General features: G+C 40.9%; 2 protein-coding genes across 2 annotated transcripts; both read left to right on the top strand.

Annotated features, from left to right (window-relative positions):
- Positions 1-259: 259 nt before the first annotated feature.
- On the top strand, positions 260-3812 carry LOC118209090 (zinc finger protein 319-like). Its single transcript, XM_035384269.1, has 2 exons — positions 260-424; positions 1460-3812. The coding sequence occupies exon 2, from the start codon at positions 1585-1587 to the stop codon at positions 2905-2907; it is 1323 nt and encodes a 440-aa protein (XP_035240160.1). The 5' UTR covers positions 260-424; positions 1460-1584; the 3' UTR covers positions 2908-3812.
- A 1520-nt stretch (positions 3813-5332) lies between these two features.
- On the top strand, positions 5333-20144 carry si:dkeyp-84f3.9. Its single transcript, XM_035383359.1, has 2 exons — positions 5333-5663; positions 11906-20144. Exon 2 carries the CDS (start codon positions 11989-11991, stop codon positions 19000-19002), a length of 7014 nt encoding a protein of 2337 aa, XP_035239250.1. The 5' UTR covers positions 5333-5663; positions 11906-11988; the 3' UTR covers positions 19003-20144.
- The last annotated feature ends 756 nt before the right edge of the window (positions 20145-20900 follow it).

Raw genomic sequence — 20900 nt, 5'->3', positions numbered from 1 at the left:
CGATTTATTTTTACAACACTCATAGGAAATACAAGGCGCTCATCAGTAATACTATTTCCGGGCCGTGACAGCCGTCTGACTACGTTTCGTTTCTAGTTCATGCAGCTAGAGTTCTGTGGACAGCAGGCGGTGCAGTTGCTCAGCTGCAGTTGCTTTTGCTGTCCCCAAAAGCACTGGGTAGGTAACGATATACTCCATGCCACTAGTGGGAGTGTATATCATAACACAACGGGTAATACAATCACGCGTCACTTTTTAACCATAGAATAAAAGGTTTTTTGAGTGGAAACCACACCACAGGGAACGACCAGGGATGTAGATATAGAAAGAGTAGTGTTGTTTAGCTAAGTTAGTTATATGATTGTACGTCGAAAGGTAAAAAACCTTGTTTTCTTCGGAAGGTGTATGGGATTTGTCATCAAAGGTAAATAAACTTCTGTCTATATGCATTCTTTTGCGGATAAATTAGCCACAAAATCGAATGACTACCAAACATTAGGTAGCCCAGAAGCTATATCCGGTGGGATCTTTTTAGCGCCAGAAATAAGGGTATATCGTCGATAATAGTTCATCAATGGCGAGCTAGCTATATAGTCAGGCAAATGGGAGGGACAATAGCACAAGTGTTACGGGTCAAAACCAATCCAAGCCCTAGATATTACATAATGCATGCTGGTTCACTTGAAGTAACGTGAAAATAATGCAGTTTCGCAAGGTTAATTGTGGCTAAGCGTGATTGGGCTTATAGGTACACTGGCTTCCAGTTTCTTTTTGAATTGATTTTTTAATTTTTACTTGTCTTTTTTAATGCAAGTCTAGGCCGAGAATACATTGCCAGTCTTTTAAAAGAATACAGCCTACCACATTCCCTTATATCCTCAATAGAAAAAAAACTTGCTGTCCCTGCCACATTTTTTAAAATGAAGACATGGCTTGATTTGTAGCTTAACATTGACATTTGTAGCTTGATCTTGAATTTATGAAATACTGTGCCAGATTTGTAGGGCTTCTAATTCTGTTTTTATTGTTTAAAAACCCATTTTTCTAAACAAAACAAAACGTGTACCAGATCTGTTATTGCAGCTAGCCAGACAAAACACAGATTTTTTTTATGTGTTGCAAATTTCCAGTGTTTCTGCCACTGGATTATTATTTACATTTAGAAAGATAATATAACAGTTTGGGCATCTTTATGGCTTAATGGCGAAGGAACGCGTCTTGTAACGTGTATGTTGCCAGTTGGAGCCCCGCAGTGGAATTCCTTTATTACATATTCAGCTGTATAAATGACTATTCAAAGACCTATTTATAATTGTATGACAACAATTTTGATTTTGAACAATTTTTAAGACAAAAAAAGCTTTCTTTATCTCTGCACCTGTACCCCAAAGACGTTTGCTGGATGGCTCAGGATGGTGACCTGTGATAATTCCTTTCTGTGCTTTGTTCTGTGCCCCAGTGATACCGTGTGGATGAAGATACAAGAACGCTGGAGCAGTTGGAGCATACTATTCTTTGAGAGGACAGGCAGTTTGCAAAAAAAGGACACTCAAGTTCAAGAGAAAACGACTTGCAGAGAACAGTATGGATATTCAGAAATATCAAGGACTTGTAAACTTGCCATCGTGTCATTCAAAACAGAACAGCTTTTATGAGCTAATGAAAATTCACCACAATTCTGCTAGCACTTCTCCTGTAACTTTGAAGCCTTTGTTCTGTTTTGGCTGTAAAGGGACATTTTCTGACAGATTTTCATTGGAGGAACATGCATGCACAAATGTCAGTTACATCTGTACCTGTGGAATGGTATTTCAGCAGTACTTTGAGATGAAAGGTCACCAGCTGGAGCATGGAGATGGAGATCTAAGCCGCTTCCTGCAGAACTGGAAACCGACGAGACCGCAGGAGCCTGAAAAAGTACTGACGTTTGATTCATTTTTCCCAACCAAGGTAGCTGATCTGCCCAGGCATGTCAATCCAATGACAGAACAAGTGAAAACGATCACAGCGAGTCCCACCCGTAATGTGGCTTCCCTGGAGCCCAGTTGTCCCCGTGGAGCCACTGTGGATCTTCGCCGACGCTTTCTGCCCGTGGTGCGCCTGTGGTCTCGTCAGACATTTGAGACAGGAAAGAAGTTCAGGTGCGGAGCGTGCCGTCTGTCCTTCCACAGAATGGATCAGCTGATAGAGCACCACCGATTTCACACAAAGGAGGGGGTGTACGGGTGCCTCCGCTGTGGACTGCTCCTGGTCAGCCAGGTGTCCCATCCCACGCACCATCAGTGTGGCACTTACTTCGCAAATCCCAAAACAAGGTACACTGTCGGGAAAGTTCTGCCAAGGAAGCTGGCAGAGCAAGAGGGGAAGACGTTTTTCCGCTGCCCGTGGTGTCCTGTTGCCTACCAGCTGGAAATACAGCTGCGAAAGCACGAGATGTTATGCAGGTTTGGGAAATATGGGATGGTGAATGGGCTACGGGAAAAGAACATGCTTCGCTGCAGCGTGTGTCAAGGCCACTTTAGCTCGGCTAAGAGAATGCAGGAGCACCGTTGCTCAAACCGGCCTGGTTGGGTCCCCGGGCAGGTAATTGGAAACAAGGTTCACAACCACACAGGGGTGCCTAAAGCAACAAGGGTGCAGGCAAATCAGTATTCAGTGCCCCAGAGGCATCAAGAGGAAGAAGTAACTGTTAGGTTCCTCTCCTCTCGTAATCTGAAAACGTACACACACCAGCCTCCGGACAATGCTGGCAGCCATAGGATCATTGGGGAATCACTGAAACTAAAAGGTTTGGAAATGGCACCCATATCCAAGCCAATTATTGTAGAAAAAGGTGACGTGGATATAGATGAGGACTGTTATGTGGTTGAAAGTGCTTCTACAAAAGCCAGTCACCCTCGACCATGACCCACCCCCTGTTTTGCTACTGCCAGAGTATTGAAACTAAGCACACAGACGGGCACATGAGCATGTCTCATTGGTGGTCATCATTTGCCAACTAATACAGAGGCAGACTAGCTTCTGAATACTGGAATGATAGATCTGCCCAGCCATGGGTTAGGGCCCCAGCAGCATTCAAGAACTGAGATATGGTTTATATGTCCTTGGGCCATGCAACGTGTTAACATCTAATAAGACCTGTGCTACATTATTCAAATGTACGTAGTATGTACTTCTATAGATGTACCCCCTAATGAACTATATAGGACCTTGCGCACTGAAAAACCTTAAAAATATGTCCTGTTATGTCTTTTCCCACTTTCTATGCTGTAACGCTCCACCACTGGGGTTCCTATACCTTTTAATCCCAAGGCCTCCTCGAATGACCACCATGTGGCTGAGGACCCCCTCACTTCCATGAAATGGTTTTTGACCGCTTTGTCCAACTCCCACTGCAGGCTGCAGTTCAAGGGCTCATTAACACACGAATACATGGACGCATATGTGAGTCATGATCATACTGTATAATGGGTCCTTCTGAGACAGCTATTTAATGCATTATTAACATTAATAATTGAACTCAGTGCACTCTGAGCATGGATGTGTGAACCAAGCAAAGTTTATTTTAATCTAAAACGTAATTATGTATTAAAATAACCTACGAAGAGAAAATAGATTTCTATTTCTCTGAGGACTTCGTGGGGCTTCTTTGTAGACTTCAGTTTGCGAACCCCTGCTCTACAGTGTGAGCGCAAATAGTTTTTAAATGCATTTTGGTATTGTATATACGTACCTGCTGTTCTCAGGTATTGTGTTGCAGAATGTTCAAGTTACCAGTAATAAATATTATGTTAAATGAAATCTTATGTCAACCTTTGCCTCCTACTTGTCTTTAATTGCTTTGCTAATAATTAGGCTTTCGGTATTTTGGGTAAGGTTGGCAACATTTTTGTGACCCTTGTTAAGTTTTTGCGCATTAATGAACTGAATGTAAAATCAAAGTGTGTGAAAAGTGGCAAATTCTTAGGATGTATTGACTTCTGTTGAAGAGAATGACTGTCACCAAATGGAAAGGTAAGATTTAGTGTGTTGTGGTCAGATGAGAATACAATTGAACTTTTTGGCAATGCACACCATTGGGATGTTTGGTGACAAAAGATAAATGCATACAAGGAAAAGCACCTGATACCCACACTACAAAATATGGTGGCGGATGCTTTGCAGCTGTTTTTCTGTTATTGGTCCAGGGATTCTGGTTAAGATAAATGGAATAATCAATTCCACTAAGTACCAGGATGTTATAGCCCAAAACCAGGTTGCCTCTGCCAGGAGGTTGAGACTTGGTATAGGTGTACCTTTCAACAAGACAATGACCCCAACACACATCAAGATCAACACAGAAATGGCTGCATGAACACTCCTTATCCTCTCCAGGAGAGGCTTCAGCAAATAATATTCATACGGGTGCCAACAATTTTGAAACCAAAGTTTTGCAGACAAAAGCACTACTCAATAAAAAATATATATCTTTGAAAAATTATTGTGTTACAAGTATGCATCTACCCTATATGTTTAAGCTTGAAATATTACTTGTGTGTGTTGTTCATTTTTTTCAGCCATTTTTGCTCATTTTCATGACAGGTGCCAATAATTCTGGAGTTGAGTGAATACCACATTCTTATCCAACATATAGCCTCAACAGTGAACCCCTGGACTGTGACACCCTAAAAGAAATATGAGGCGGAGCACTAGCCAATAGCCCCCTGTGCAAAAAGAATTGGTGGGACAAAATGAACACAAAACCAAATGAGCAAAATATTGTTGGCCCAAAATGAGAAATTCACCATTAGCTCAACTCGAGACAACTCAAGCTAACTGAACAAGCCAAACAAAAACATGTGGATCATTCTAATTATACATATGAACTCCAACCTTACACAAATTGAATATCCTGCAGTATACTGTAAATATTTAACCTTTTTTGAAAGTGTAACAATGTATTTCACAGCAGTGTATTTTAAAATACATGGCTAAACGTGAAAGTATAATGAGTATAAATAATTTCATACATTTTCTAATATCTGTAATCTGTAACATTTTAATGTCCATCAGACCAACATTTGACCAGGTTTTGGTCAGTGAAATTCAATGACATTTTTAAAAATGGCCGCCATGGGGAGTCTTTCCTGGGACATGCTCTCCCTGTGTGAGGAATGTGGTGCTTTTAACATAAATCGCACAATTCCAGTAGAAATTGTACATTCTTTACTGCAGTATCCGCAATTCACCTAGTTGGGAGGAAACAGGCAATCGCGTTCTTACGTAGTTAATTGCATTCCAGCCATGATTGTCCTTGTAGTTTATCTCCCTGAAACTTCCGCCGTCTGTCCACTATCGATGAAGTCAAATGATAGGCAGCTAGTTGTAGCAAGCAAAACGGAGCATCGACTTCCTGTCGACCACGGATGTTGCATGAGAAACAATAGAAAACCGCACAAAATATAAAAGAAAAAAAAACTAGCGAAACAAGCACGTGCACGGAGTCAAAGTATGCGTGCATGTTTTGGGGAAAAAATAGTCAATGGCGAAATTATCTGTTTTTGATTCCAATTGGTTGTAAGTACAAACCATGAAAACAGAGCCTGAGGCCGAAGACTAGGACTGCTGCAGCTAGCTAGCTAGCTAGCTGGCTTGAAAATCGAAAAGGACTGGCGCTGCTGCTGGTAAGTGGCTGTGATTTGGGAAGGAATTCTGAGTGTAGCCAAATACCTGACTACCGAACTGAGAAGTTAATACCGACATGCGACGTTTAATTCACGAACTAGTGAAATAGTGGGTCAGAAAAACGGGAGACGCAAATACAACAAATTTTCAAGGTAGCTAGTTGGCTATATCATTGCCACTGAAGCTAGCTAGCTACAACGACAATCTTTTACAAGCGAGCTACCTTAAACGGAAAATGTCCTAAAGGTTTTGAAGGTAGCAAGCACAATATAAATGCAAGGCATGAATCTGTGAGGTCATAGTATTAGCTAGCTATACCAGCTTGTTATTTCAGCTATGTGTAACTAGCTAGCTACTTGTATTTCACTATTTGTTAGCTGTAAAAGCTGACCTTATTTCGGTATCCAGTGACCGGCTTGCTAGATACTGTTTTTTAAGACGAAAACTGTATCGCTAGGTGCACTAGTGGCTATTCCGCCCATCTTTAAAATGTAGCTAGGATGTCCTTGAATTCCTTGAGCTTGCTTATTTCATTGCTTATCTTGTGATTTGTCCCTAGTCTTAATTATAAGCTAGCTAGCTGTCACCTTCGGTTATACTCATCATTTTCCAAATGATTTGTAGGTAGCTAGCTAAAAGTACAAAAACACAGAACGTCCATAGCTAGACTAATGTTAGCTGTTTATCTGGCAGGTTAACGAAATCCGAATCATTGACTCTCAAAATGGGGGCTGATGCTGTGCTGGGCATAGTTGTGGTCAGGGGTCTCCCAGAAAACACGTTAAATGAACTAAGTGGTTTTCATTGGAAAAACTAACAAGAAAACATGCTTGACGCAAATCTTTTTCACACACGAAGTGTTCAACGTTCTTTACTAATCCAAATCTGCTGTATCAAATGAACAAGCTAGACTAGGCTGATTCTTTCTATGCATCAGTTGGCTAAGCTAAACATGAATGTGGGCTATATTTAATTTAGCTAACGTTACGTAAATTGTTTCTTGAAGTGTGGTGAATTGTTCTAGGTATGGGGTCACGCCCCCCTTCGTTACTCTTGTTAGATTTATTCTATAAGAATGTCCATATGTAGCTTTCACTTTGGCCTACAGTTTTGTTAAAGGCATACTATGCATGATTTCTTTGCCTTGCTGTTGGTCCTTTTCTACAATCAAAGAAGTCTCCTCCTCCATCTTCAACCTCGCCCACTCACCCCCCAGTTTCCAACCTAGTCACAGATGGGGAATTCATTAGAAACTACCAGTAAATTTCAACCATCAATTACGGTGACCAGACCACAAACAGTACATGTACAAATAATTTGAAAACCAGACATTTTGTCAAAAAACCAGATGTCTGGCAACCCGAGCTGGGTAGGTACTGGTAAGATTACGTACAGGTCCAGTAGAAAACAAGCCAACTCCTCCAAATGTGTCCCAAACACATTTTAGTACAAGAAACAGGCAAAGGTGCACAAATTCAGCTCAAATGCATGAAGGCAGAGATTGTTAGTGCAACATAGATATACCTTGCCATGGTTATTTTATTATATTTTCAAGGTAAAAATCCAGCATAGTTTGCCTTTAATGAGAATAGGGAAACATTGCTTGAAAGGAGATTTGCCTGGCTTGGCCTATTTTTCAGTTGTAATATGCAACTAGCTATATAGAACATTGTTCTCATTGTCAACATAAATCGTAATTAGAGGTTGTTTAAAATGTAGCTCTGAATCTTCTGCTAGATAACAAGGTTGCTTGATTCTAGGTATTGTTTGCTAATAACAATTTTTACTAGGAAAATTAATAGCTATACATTGAATTTTCTAGCTTTCTTGCATGTCGGGTAGCTTGCAAATTTTAGCAGTTCTCATACTAGCCCCATTGGCTTTGTGCTCATTTTTATTCGAGCTACAGTTGTAACCCCGGAATTGCAAAAAGATAACCATTGTTTTAGTTAGATATAAATAAAACGGTGTCTTGAGACACTTTTATTGCGTCGCAGAACGATTTGGCTCATAAGGCCCTCAAGGGGAAACAAATGCCAAAAATGCATGTCCAATATTCGTAGCCTAGAATTTGTATTCAGTCAGATCAGCTGACACCGGTTCGTAACATGTCGTGAGCAAGCAAATGTCTGAGGAAAGTATATCCCTTTGGAGTGTATGCTGGCAGGATCCGACAGTGTCGCAGAGTCACAAAATAGGAACCAGTCATCTTGCATAGTGGGCATTGACTTTATTTTGCGCTCTTTACCCTGATTTTCACATTTTTTTCTGGATGAAAGTGAGTGAGTAGTACCTCCAGTCTTAATACAGAAAAGACTAAGTTATGAAATTAAAAATTATTATCATCGTCTGGTCAGTTCTGAAAACAGTACCTACCTATTTGGTGACATAGACCAAACAATCTCCAGCCATGCAGCTTCTTTTTTAAGTCCTTGTGTAAAGTACTTGTGACATCATAGATAAGCAGACACTTCTATTTCATGTTTTAGCCTCTTTTCGTCCATGTCCACAATGTCTCCTCAGCATTAATGAAATACAGTAGTTCAAATGCAGTTCCACCAATATAATTTGGATTTGGGGTACACCACCAAAATGTCGTTGAAATGGAGACAGAATGAGTGATGAGACAGAACTGGATGACGTTGCACTCTAAAGCCGCGTTTCCACCAAAATTACCCGGAACTTTCAGTCCCAGGAACTACTTTACCAGGAACTAAAAGGTTCCTTCAGCCAATGGTTGTCTGAGTTTCCACCGGGGTCTAAAGTACCGCGAAGATTAGGCAAATTAGCCCACTGACGTATGAAAAAGCGACGTTGTCGTCGGTCCATCTGTCATATGATTTCTTCTGTAACCCCATACTACCACCGAAGTAGCCTACATTATTTTCTAATAACCGGGACAGCCCGGAGGGGTTTATTCCACTTATATACAACGGGTTACCAACAATGACTATATATGGTTACTTTTGTATTTATTGATTTTCATATATCCTCTCAAACACATTCATTATGTTTTTATGCGAACATTCGCTTTCATGTCTTGACATCCGAAGCGACAGAATGCATTCACATTTATATGTATAACTGGCAACAACAGCAGAAAACATGCACACGTTGTAAACAATTTGCTGTTTGATTACTTTAAGTTAAGCCCTGTGCTTTGTTCAGGGTCTGGTTTGTACAAGTGACTGCATTTCAGTGCCAGTTTTAGTGAGGCAAAGCACTTCATAGTGTGTGGTTCGTACTGTATTGACAGTCATTATTTAGAAGAAGATGGCCTGGAATACAAAATGGGATTTTAGACGAAGCAGCATGTCTGAGCAATGTATTGGCACAGGGATCTCAAGCTCAGCTCCTTGAAGGCTGCGGTGTTTGCTTGTTTTTGCCATGCTGCAGAACTCAGGTAATATTTATTAACTAATGAGTCCATGTAGCCTACTTGGTTTCCAAAGCCTTAATTGGCTACTGATTGAAACGAAGCCGCAAAAATAGATGCATAGGTCCATATTTACTAAGGATTTGTGGGGCTTTTATAGACCCTAAGGAGACAAATATTTCCCATATTTACTAAGGTGCTGTATCGGAGTTGTGTGCAAGTAAAACAACAGAAATGCAGCATCCCTAAAATTTCCATGTTTGGGTTAATGTTGTATTTTAGAGTGTTCTGATGTTAGACCCAAAAATATGGGAGGATAGAATGGAATTGTATGCATATGTCCAGCTACAGCTTATTTATCATGGCTGGTGGTCATTGCAGCAAAGGTAATTGCATCTGTTTTTAACATCTGCAAACAGTGGGTGTTAACTTCTTTCCAGCACAAGATCAATATGGCCATTTATAAGAGTAGACATTGCAGTGTGCTAGAGTATGGAAGCGTCATTTAGAGTTTCCCTTTGGCGTGTGTCAGTATTGGCACCACTACTAAACACTTCTTGCTGGAATACAGGCAGGTACTTTTTCAGCACTTGTTACTAACCCTTGGAAAGTTTCACTCATGGACTTTTCACCATTCCCGTGGGTCCTCCTCAGTGTCTGCCTTTAGTGTCGAAAGGCTGGCCTTCAATTCACACACTATTGCCTCGTTCAAAGAGGCGGAATCAGATTTGGCTGCAGTTTTTTCCACCTGATGTTTTGCAAAATTGCAAACAAAGTTGCAAAATACTAATTTGCATAAGGCAATATTTTACTATATTTCATAGGAACCCTCATGGAAGTGCATGTTACCCTATGGAGCTACCAACCACAGTGGGCACTCAAATAGTCCGGATTCAATCTAAGGCTGTGAGGGTCACTCATGCATCACAGTGTAATGCCATGACTGAATGAGCTGCTCAGCAGCCATTTTTCCCTGCTAATACAGCTAGTTTAGTGGGCCGCTGACTACTGAATGCAATATAGCTTTCCATTACTCTGGCTTAACAAAGTATTTTAACTTCTGAATTGTTCGTCCAATGATGTGCTCCAAATCTTGCAAATGCTTTTATGTAAAAACGATGTCACAAAATGTTTTGAATCATATTTATTTAATATTCACCATTATATATTTACCTGCGACAACTGAGCAATCCTCATTTTGCTCGAATCAAGCTATGAATCTAGCTAGTGAAAATGAAGATAATTCCTGAGTTGTGTTATCCTGGGTCAGATAACACAGGTTGTCCCATTCACACCGATGGCAGACACGCATTTTACCCTGCCTGTTGCTTCGGTGTGAAAGGGGTATTAATTTATGTCAGAGGGATATAATTCTTTCCCCGTTAGTGCAACAAAATCTAAGTGTAAGGTGTACTATTTAGTGATTTATGAATGTGCATTTTTTTTTTCAATTTTGACAAAATTTTCTTGTCTTCCTCCCGAGTGAGATTATTGACACTTATTGTACCTGTGTACTTGGGAAAGGAAAATTAAAACTGCTCAATTACAAATTGCTTGGGTATTGCTTGGTTAGTTGCTTGGTTAGTTGCTTGGTTAGTTGCTTTAAAATATGTTTATGTGCATTGGTCATGGTTTTTGCTTACATGCAGACTGAAAACCTGCCATTACTGTCTCAAATTTGCAGATAGAAGTTAACAATAAATTAACCAAAATTGCAGATTTTTGGTTAATTGAATGCATTATAAGATTTACAGTATGGGTAACCAAAAAACTGAATATAGCAATGGGCAGTTTAATGCACTACGTATAGCTAATTTTAGACCAAATACAAAAGAAAAACAAAAAATTAAATCTGCAGTGCACCATTTCCAAAATATTTTCTTTTTGAAATTATTTTAGTTTTTAAATAAATAGAGGGTATGCACATGACGTCACCGCAGGCGAAAGTGCCGCGGTTACACCCACTGAGTGGCAGAAAGACTATGAGTGACAGCGTTAGCATTCAGCTTGAATGCCGCAAAGACACGAAAAACATCTAAAATGGGAAAGAGCTGTTGTGCGATTGACTGTACAAATAGATTCAATAAGAAATCTGAGCTATCTTTTTACAGACTGCCGAAAGCTAAAGAAAAGAGAAGCAGATGGATCGCTGCAATTCGCAGAAACAACTGGAATCCAGGCACTGAAATGTGGATTTGCGGTTGTCATTTTGTGTCAGGTAGGCTATGTTGGATTTTTGGGTAAAATCATGCCTTATGTTATGTACTGTATTGACTACTCATCAATGAAATATTTAGCATCTTTCATTTATATTCTGTGTAACTGTAAAGTTTTTGTCAGCACTTATTAAAAAACATCCATGATGATGAGCCTTGTGTTCTATAAACAAAGGGGGATGGTTAGATCGTATTAGCTAGCCAAGCATATAAATTATTAAGGTATGATTTTACCCAAAAATCCAACATACCTGACACAAAATAACAACCGCAAATCCACGTTTCAGCGCCTGGATTCGAGTTGTTCTGCGAATAGCAGCAATGCATTTGCTTCTCTTTTCTTTAGCTTTCGGCAGTCTGTAAAAAGATAGCTCCGACTTCTTGTTGAATGTCCACGGACCACTGGTTATTTGGTAAGTTATAAGGATCACTGTCGAGTCCAACTGCCTTTAATTTAAGCAGATAAGAGTTTGTTTTTCTCTCAGTTTTGCTATTTCCTATAAACATTTGCATTTATCTTTTGAACCTTTGAAAATGATACATGAACGTGGAAAAACAAAATATGTATCAACTCATTTCTCATTTTTAGCTTGCATTGTTTTATTGCTATATTTAATAATAAATTAATCTAATGAACTTTTCTTTTTAGTGGCCTGCCAGTTCTCGTGAAACAACCCTCAAAGAAGTCTGAAAAGGCATTGTGAGAGAAGACAACACAGGCAAGGTTTCCCTATGATGTTTGAAGAGGAAGACGTGGATCACCAAACTGGCAATGACAATGAGGAATATGGAATGAACAGTGGAGGAAGAACACAAGGAGAGATTGGAGGACTCCCTGTGGGAGATGTGACACCAGCAGCAGTTGTAGCAGCTCTCTCTGAGTACCTGCCCCACAGTAAAGATCAGTCTCAAAAAAACCGAAGGGGTCGACCCAAAAAGATTTTGCAGCTGAAAGAGGGGAACCAGAGGGAAAAAAATGATTTGGAAGCAGTATTACATGGTGGACCTGGTAATTTAAAGACTCATTCCACTTCTTGTCAGCAACAGAGTACAGATTTAGATAGAGCCTTTGAGAATGGAAGTCCCTTTGACCAAGTTCCTGAAGGGATAAGTAACCAAGAACATGGGTTTGCTTTGTCATCTACTAAAAAACATAGGGACATTTTTACCTGTACCGTAGCTGGTGAGCAACAGGTATCTCCTGAAAGTAGTGGAACAGTAGCCACGATTCAAGATGACTTTCCTCCCTTTTCAGGTAGCAGGTACAACAAGGTAAAGTCAAACACTGAAACTCAGTCTCACCCAGGTGCTACAGAGAGGTTGCACAGAAAGCCTCCAGATAAGTACCCGGGAGGAGGCGAGGGCAGGATTGTAGTTGCACAGATGCCCTGGATTAGCAGTCTCGCAGAACAAGATGATGTAAAGGGTGAGAATGATGCTAGACTCCATCCCAGTGGCAGGCTGTCACAGAACTCTTGGAAAAATTGCCAGGGGCAAGGCAAAGACAGAGGAATAGCAATTGAGGAGCAGGAAAAAGTTAAAATGGCAGAATCAGTGATACTAACAAAGACCCCTGCACGGACTGGTGAACTAACGGATAAATTCAGAGACTGTCAGTCTTCATCTGTTATTCCAAGTGTATCTCAGAGTGAAATGTTCCAGTCGGCAGGAAAAGCAGTGAAAGAACTGGTACATGCAGGAGTGCCACATGAACCTAAGGTCAAACGTGGGCAAAAAGATGGTCCACCAAAAACAAACTTGCACTCCAAAACACAGGTTAGGCGAACAGTCAGTGGTTCTCATGAGCTTGGCAACTACTTGGAGGAGAATAGAACCTGCAGGAAGAGAAGTTCAAGCAGTTCTGACCAGTCAAAAGAGAAGCTTAGAAAATGCAAGATGAAAGAAAGTGATAAATCTCTTGAGAGTGTTAGAATGGACACAACTGTAAAGAAGGCATCAAGTAAGGCAGATGTTAGACTTGTGGATACTAATGTGGGCCAGATGCAACCCTCTAGAAGTCTTTCTAGTACAGGACCTGACCCTGTAAATCCTGCTAATGAAAAGCCGAAAAATAAGATGGGGCGGCCACAAAAGAAATGTGAATATATTGTAACCAAGAAAACCATAGGGATATTGGGAGCTGACTGCAGTGCCTCTGTAAAAGAATGCTCCCAAAAAGCATTGTCTCCCAAAGACTTTAGTGACAAAAAGACATTGGAGACAACTGTTTGTGTTCGGAAAAAGAAAAGAGGCAGGGGGAAATATATTCGGAAGCCTGTCTGCATAATCCCACCTCAGGAACAAGTTGTGGGAATGGCAATTGAAGGCACAGCAGAGACTCTCTCTTCATCCAGGAAACCACATTCGGTACAGGAAGTAATTGGAGGAAAACAGGTAAAAGGTCCAGAGTGTAAGGCGAGGGCACTATTGGACCTTAAAACCACAACTGCACCAACCCCAGTTGGATGTTCGCCACATGAACAACAGAAGCGAGGTCGTCGAAAGAAAATTATTTGCTTGACTGAAAAGACCTCTAATTCTTTTGAGCCACAGAATTGCAGTGTTTCTCAGAAGGTTATGTTGCCACCATCAAAAATTAAGACTGAGTTAAAAGGAATGGCTATAATGTCCACCACAGACAGAAAAGGGAAGGGAACTGTAAAAGAGAAAACTGAAGTAGTGAGTCAACACGGTGATGGAGGCAGCATTGCTGTTGGTTCCAGGAACAGGGCGGCAGATGAAAAATTGAAACGTAAAATTGGTCGGCCATTCAAGAAAAAGACTCTAATTAAAATGGCGAAACAGTTAGCATTAGCGCAAATAAGAACTGCAAATGCCACAGACATATTTGAACGGAATCAACCAGAAAATATTCCTCTCCATCATCCTCAAATATACAAGCTAAAGAGGGAAAGGAAGAAGGTTGAGTTGTATTCCCCAGTATCACCGTTGAGAAGGTACAGTCGGGCCTGCAAATTAAATGCGAATTACTTAGATGAGAAGCAGGAACACCATCCTGCAAGTAGCCATAAACCCCTTTTGTCTTCTGTCTCCAGTGTCACTGTTGCTCATTTGGATTCAGGGAAAACAGTTTCCCGATCTTCAGCTGTTCACTCCAAGAAGGATTCAGAGACCACCAAATCTGAAGGACATGATTGTGTTAAAGTGACTTGGAAAAAAGCTAAGCATTTAAAGAACAAAAGGAAAAGTCAAGTGAACATCAAGGTTGAAGAAATTCAGCCATCCGTGTTCACTGAATTTTCAAAGATACAAAATCCCAGTGCCTTCCAGGAACGTTTACCTATGCTTTCGAAAGAGACTTTAACTTCTTCCGAGTCTGTCTCAACTGAGAAGATACCGTTGAAAAATTGGAAAATGCGAAGTAAGGCAAGAAAAACTGATCAATTGAGGTCCAGTACAGAGAGTGGCCAGTCGCTCAGCACACAGTCTCGCCATCAAATACACAATGACAGTGCAGCAGCAAAAGACACTGTACCTTTACTAATCCCGAAAGAAGAGATTGAAGAGACACCTAATGCAGCCGCAACTGAGAACAAAGTGGTGTCCCACAAAGATACCCGTACTGTAACAATGAAAAAAGTCAGGAGAAAAGGAAGAATGTCTCAGAAAAAAGTCGTTGCAAAGATCAAATATGAGCCAACAGTAGATGCTGCTTTGAGTAATGTCTCAGCATCAAAAAATAAATACGAATCTCACTCCAAATCTTTACCAACAACTCAGAGTTTGATTGAGTCCAATTTATCTGGTGATAACGGATCTCGAAGGCGAGGGAGACCATGTAAAACTAAAGCAATGATTCCGACTGTGAAATCTAGTGAAGAGGTAAAAAAAGAAATGGTGGATTATGAGTCATTAACGGACCAAAGTTGTCCCTTGAAACCCCCAGGCAAGGTTATGTCCTGTCTGAACATTTCTGGAGAGAGTGAAATGAAAAGACCACGGAAAGTGGACAGGAGACGGAAAAGGTTTAGACGTCAGAAAGCTCTAGAACTTAAGGCATCATCAGAGGTTTTGTTAAACCCCTCAGAACCAGTTGGGAAATTTACTTCACAGATTGACCACAGGGAAAATGTACATTACATCTCACAAACCCATTCCAATAAAAGAAAACTAGAGGCAGATGATCAGCTTTTTAATGATTCAAATTCCTTCACAAAGAGGCCACGGAAAGCATTTGGCTCAAGGAAGAGGCGGAGAAGAAAAAGGTCCTGGTGGGATGATAGGGGAAAGGATAAAGACGTGCTCACAGAGAAATACCCGGATAGTTTGCTGAAGCCGTCTTTGCCGTCTGTTGAAGGCAAAGCAGAAGTGGCGGTGGTTGTGAAAACAGACTTTGATGTGAAAAGGACTACGAATCAGGAGTCGATTCATTCATATCAGCATAAGATGCAAAACGCAAATAAACTCCCCTCACATACCCGAGCAGTGGCTCAGAGATCTGGGACAGACAGAATTTCAGGGGAAGTAGAATTTTCTGACCAAATCAACCTCTCTACAGAGGAAAAAAATAGGCCTACTGAAAAGTCATGTGGTTACCAAGGCCATTCAGAGCCACTGAAAAATGCTTTTCTTAATGAAACTGAAGGGGTGCTATTTCACGATATCAGCATTTCAGAAAATCAAAGATGGGTGAGTAATCCAGAAAATCTAAATGACCAAAACTTGGCAGTTAATAATTCAGGACCACTAGCAGAATCATGCAAAGGAACTGTCGGCTTGGTGACTGATGAGCTTCAAGAAAAACAAGTAAGCAATGAAACAGTGACTTCCTCATCTCATGCTTTAAAAAATGAAGTGAACGTGCTTGAGACTGACAGTCCAAAACCAGATGAACTTCTAAAAGAAGACATTACTAGACAAAGGTCTGGAAGATCCAAAAATGAAGACCAACAGAAACAAGTCGTAACAAATGAAAAAAATATCTCGAGAGATGGGTCAGTCATGCTGATTCCTAAAGAGACAGACCAAGTGGAAACAAATGTTGAAATGTGTGTGTCTTCAGAATCCAAAACCCTAAATCCAACAAACCTGAGGCCCTCCAAGACGCTTGATGAGGAATATAGTTTATCTGATGTCTTTCCGAATGCCCCTGATGTTGAGATAAACCAAGCAATGTTTTTACAGCAAAATGTGTCCATACAGGACCTTCCACCAGATAAAAAAGGGTGGGAAAACTATCAGGATGGAGTGGAACAAAGTGACCAAGAATTGGAGGAAGAAGGATGCATTGAGGAAGATGCTGTGGAGAGCATGGCAGAAGAATTGCCTCTAAGTATCCATTCTAAGATTCGAGGTCCAGGACGCCCACCTAAGGATAAGGAGAAGAAGCCTATAGAATGCCAAATTTGTGGCCGTGCTTTTCATCACATCTCGGCCTATGTCATTCACCGCCGTGTCCATACAGGAGAGAGGCCCTACAGTTGCCAGGAGTGTGGTAAAACCTTTGCTCAACTCTCTAATCTTAACACTCATCGAAAGACTCACAAGTTACCCGATGATCTACGCAGAATGTTTTCTGATCAGGAGGAACTTCTTGTCCATTGCCAGAAGAATGCCGAAGAGCTAAATCGCCAACGTTTGACCAGACAAGTGAGCAATGAAGAAGATGGGGAGAAGAACCAACATCGTTCCTTTCCTTGTTTGAAAGACAGGAAACCCCATGTGTGTTCTGTGTGTGGAAAGGGATTTCGCTACAGCTCTATGCTAAAGATCCACATGCGTGTTCACAGTGGGGAGAAGCCTTACTCATGCAAAATTTGTGGCAAGTCCTTCAGCCAGGCATGTAGTGTTCGTGTTCATGAAAAAATACACTGGTCAGTAAAGCCGTACATCTGCAACCTTTGTGGCAAAGGATTTTCTCAGCTCGGGACACTGAGAACTCATTTTTACTCACACACAGGATTGTATAAAGAAGGTGGCAAGCAGGTAAGCAACAAAGTGATATTCCAGTGCCGAACCTGCAACAAGAGCTTTAGTATTTGGCATCAGTATAACTTCCATCTAAAATCGCATATCGATGTCCAGTTTTTTGCTTGTGATATCTGTGGTCAGCAATTTAGGCAGATTTCTGATCTCAGCTTCCACCGCCAATCCTGTGGTAAGCAGACTATAAAGGATACCGTACATCATTCATTTGTATTTGACACTTTGCAAAAATCTCAAAAGCAAAAAGGTCTGCCATTTCAACCACACCCAATACAGCATTCACAGCTCCAAAGCAACCATCAGTATCAACCACAGGGCCAACAACAAACATTTTTTCCGAACTATAGTATATCTCAGCAACAGGTTTACCATTTACCTGAACATAAAACCTTTTCTGAACTGATGAACCCTCAACCACAAAGAGATGCTTCCCAGCAGAGGAAGCATTCTTCAAGAAGTAAATGGAGGCAGATGGCTAGCCCTGCCTATTCGCAAATGATAATAAAATCCCCTCGTAAACGTTACCACTCAAGGCACACTCTCTCAACATCAGCTCATCTAGATCATAAATTTGACCCAAGGAAGTATTTGTGCCCGCGCTGTGGTCGACTATTTAGGCACTTAGGGAGGCTTAGAGCCCACATGCTGACCCATGTCCATGGTCACAGCTATACCTGTGGGCGCTGTGGGAAAACACTGGAAAACTGGAACAAGTTCTGGCTGCACCAGCGTATCCACCGACAGAAACGAGGACGTTTCTTTTGTCCTAAGTGTGGTCAGGGCTTCCGCTTTGCTGGAATGTACAAACAGCATTTGCAGGAACACAAAGAGCTAAGAGTATTTGCTTGTTCCTCATGTCCACAGACATTTTCCCATAGAGAAACTTTGAAGGCTCATCAGAGAGAGGAGCACAAACCACATAAGTGTAATGTTTGCGGGAAAAGTTTCCACCTTCAGGGAAACTTGCAGCGACACAACCTTGTTCATCGTCATACCCACCCAGAATGTTGTCCTCACTGCAGTTTGTTATTCCCCAACATCAGTGGTCTACAGGATCACATGATTACTCATAAAAGTCCAACTGGCCCACTCTTGGATGTGTCGGCACAACAAAATCTATTGCCATACCAATGTGGGGAATGTGAAGCCAGTTTCAAAAACTTGGATTTGCTTTTCCGTCATCAGCTCTGCCACTCTCCCCCCAGGGACAGGAAGCCGTGGCGTAATGGAGAGATTGTTGGCTTGCAAAATAAGGGTCTGCATGTCTTTACTTCCCTGGATGACACAAGTGTGTACCCTAGTTCCTCATCCTCGGATCCCCAGGTCTCTGCTCTTTACACTGATCCATCTTCCCACCAACAGGGTTCTCGGATCAGCCATACCTATTCTCCTGATCATTCTCAACTTGCAAGCAACAAGCCCAGTCAGTCTAGCAAGTTCCAGTCTCTAGAAAACAACACACACCTACCTCAGACACTGACACCCTGTACAGCTGTGCCTTTTTCTGAAGCTCAACCTCTCAGTCTCCCACAATATCCCCAGACATGCAACCCCGTCCAGTCCCCTAGCCATAAACAGGTCCAAACCTCTCCAAAATTTGGAAAAGTATTTACCCAAAAGCCGCTCCGCACCTATGAGAAGTCCAAGAGGGGTGCCCCTTGCACCCCATCAACATCTGTGAAACCCCAGAGTGAAGAGGACAGTAGGGACAGTTTAGAATGTGTGGAGTGTGGGGCACAGTTTAATCTTGTTCCAGAATTATATGAACATTACTTGCAGCACGCCAGGGGAGAGCTGTAAGGGACGATAAAATAAAGAAATGTTTTGGAAAGACTAAAAGTAGATTGATTTTCATTGTTCATTTTGGACAAACAAAACCTCACCCCCTTTCAGTGGAGGATTTGCTTTCTAAAGATGCTCAGTACATGTAAAAATTCAGATATTTCTATTAGTGGTTGTCTCACAGGTGGGGGGAGTGATTACACAATACCTCAGTGGTATAGACAGAAGGCTTGCAATGCTGACCTTTTAGAATATATTTGTGTTGGGGGGGGAAGGGATAAAGTGCTGTGTGGCAATTGCACGCATCTCAAATACTGCAGGTATCTTGGTATGCTTTCTAAAGTAAGGATTATGTACTTACAAATCACCCTGTCATTAAATGTATTCCTTATGCTGCCTCTGGGCATTAAAGCTTTGTTACTTTTCAGTACAACTTAAAATGTCTATTGGTATCATCATAATTTTAATTTCCATTAGTCTGATTTCTTTCCCATTTCCACTTGTAAATCTACCACAAAGATATCTGAGATACCATTTTGAATAGGGTTGTAAGTTTTCTTTTGCAAATGGGAACTGTGATGTCATTTAAGTTAGTGAGCATTGTTTAAACTGTGAATTCAAATGTATGTCTAAGATTGAGTAGTGCAGCATACAGATTGCATCATGTGTGCCCTAGGACATTCTGACTGCATCAAATAGCCTGAAAACATGTATTGAGTGTCCCCATGTCCTTGGAGAGAAGCGAGTGACAGAAAGTGTCTTTGTAATATAATGTTGTAATTTGTTTTACAGTGTTTACAGTTATGTTAAGACAACTGACTGCACTGTCTTGCAAAAAGTTTTGTAGAGTTTGTGTCAGAGCACTTGGTTGCTGATGTGAGGATTAGTATTTTTGCAAGAAGTGTGAGGTAGATTTCTGTACTTTTTATTTACATTTTGTCTGCCCCACCTGTACCATATTAACCAGGTGTGCAGTTGCCTCTGTGATTTCCTTAAGCAAAAATATTTTTTGTTTTGAAGTGGGAGCATTGCAAAGTAGAAGTCACTGCAACACCATACCGTTTTGTACAGTTTTAAAGGGGTTCCTTTTTTATCTCTTGTAAATGTCATGAAGAAAGTTGCAGACAAGCCTAACAAAATAAAGCAAAGATTTTTACTCATTTTTCCTCTGTGTTTTCACTTCATGCATCAGCTTTTCAAGAGAGGCAGATACCCTTTTCTAGAGCAACGGCTCTAATGCAAGGGACCATAAGTGCCGCCACCATAAGTATTTAGCAACATCATTAAAGTACTATATGCAAGTTCAAGTCAATTTATATCTACAGAATACAAATGAAATTCAGTACTACTACGACTAATAATAATAATAATAAATTGCTCAAATACATGCTATTAACAAATAAAAATAATTATGCACTCAGCTGGCATCCATAAAGCATGCAATGCTACACTGTCACTATGACTTCCTGACTCAACTGATTAACTAATCATGGCCTCAGTAAAGACCTTGATAAGTAGAGTGAGGTGTCTTGGTGCCAGACTAAAACAATAACCTGCATACTGCACAGTGTTTTTCTTTCTTTCTTTTTTTGGATAAGATTGGACACCCCCGATTTACAGCATCTAGGTTAGTATTTGTAAGTAAATTTTTAACAAGAAATGATTTATTATTATAAAACATGATTAATGTCATTTAGAGTTTGATGTTTTGAAGGGGCAGAAATTGTAATGCCAGTGTACATTAGTCAGGAATTGTCCTGACTGAACTACCACAACTCACTCCTGGCTTGTCTCCCTGCAGGTGCCATTAAGCCTCTACAGCAGGGGTCCTCAATCTTATCCAGAAAGGGCCGGTGTGAGTGCAGGCTTTTGTTCAAACCAAGCAGTTACACACCTGATTCTACTAATCAACCACT

Source organism: Anguilla anguilla, chromosome 1 (assembly GCF_013347855.1).
Source record: "Anguilla anguilla isolate fAngAng1 chromosome 1, fAngAng1.pri, whole genome shotgun sequence".
Lineage (NCBI taxonomy): Eukaryota > Metazoa > Chordata > Actinopteri > Anguilliformes > Anguillidae > Anguilla > Anguilla anguilla.
Note: the sequence above shows the minus strand (reverse complement) of the source record. Positions and strands in the feature narration are given on the sequence as shown.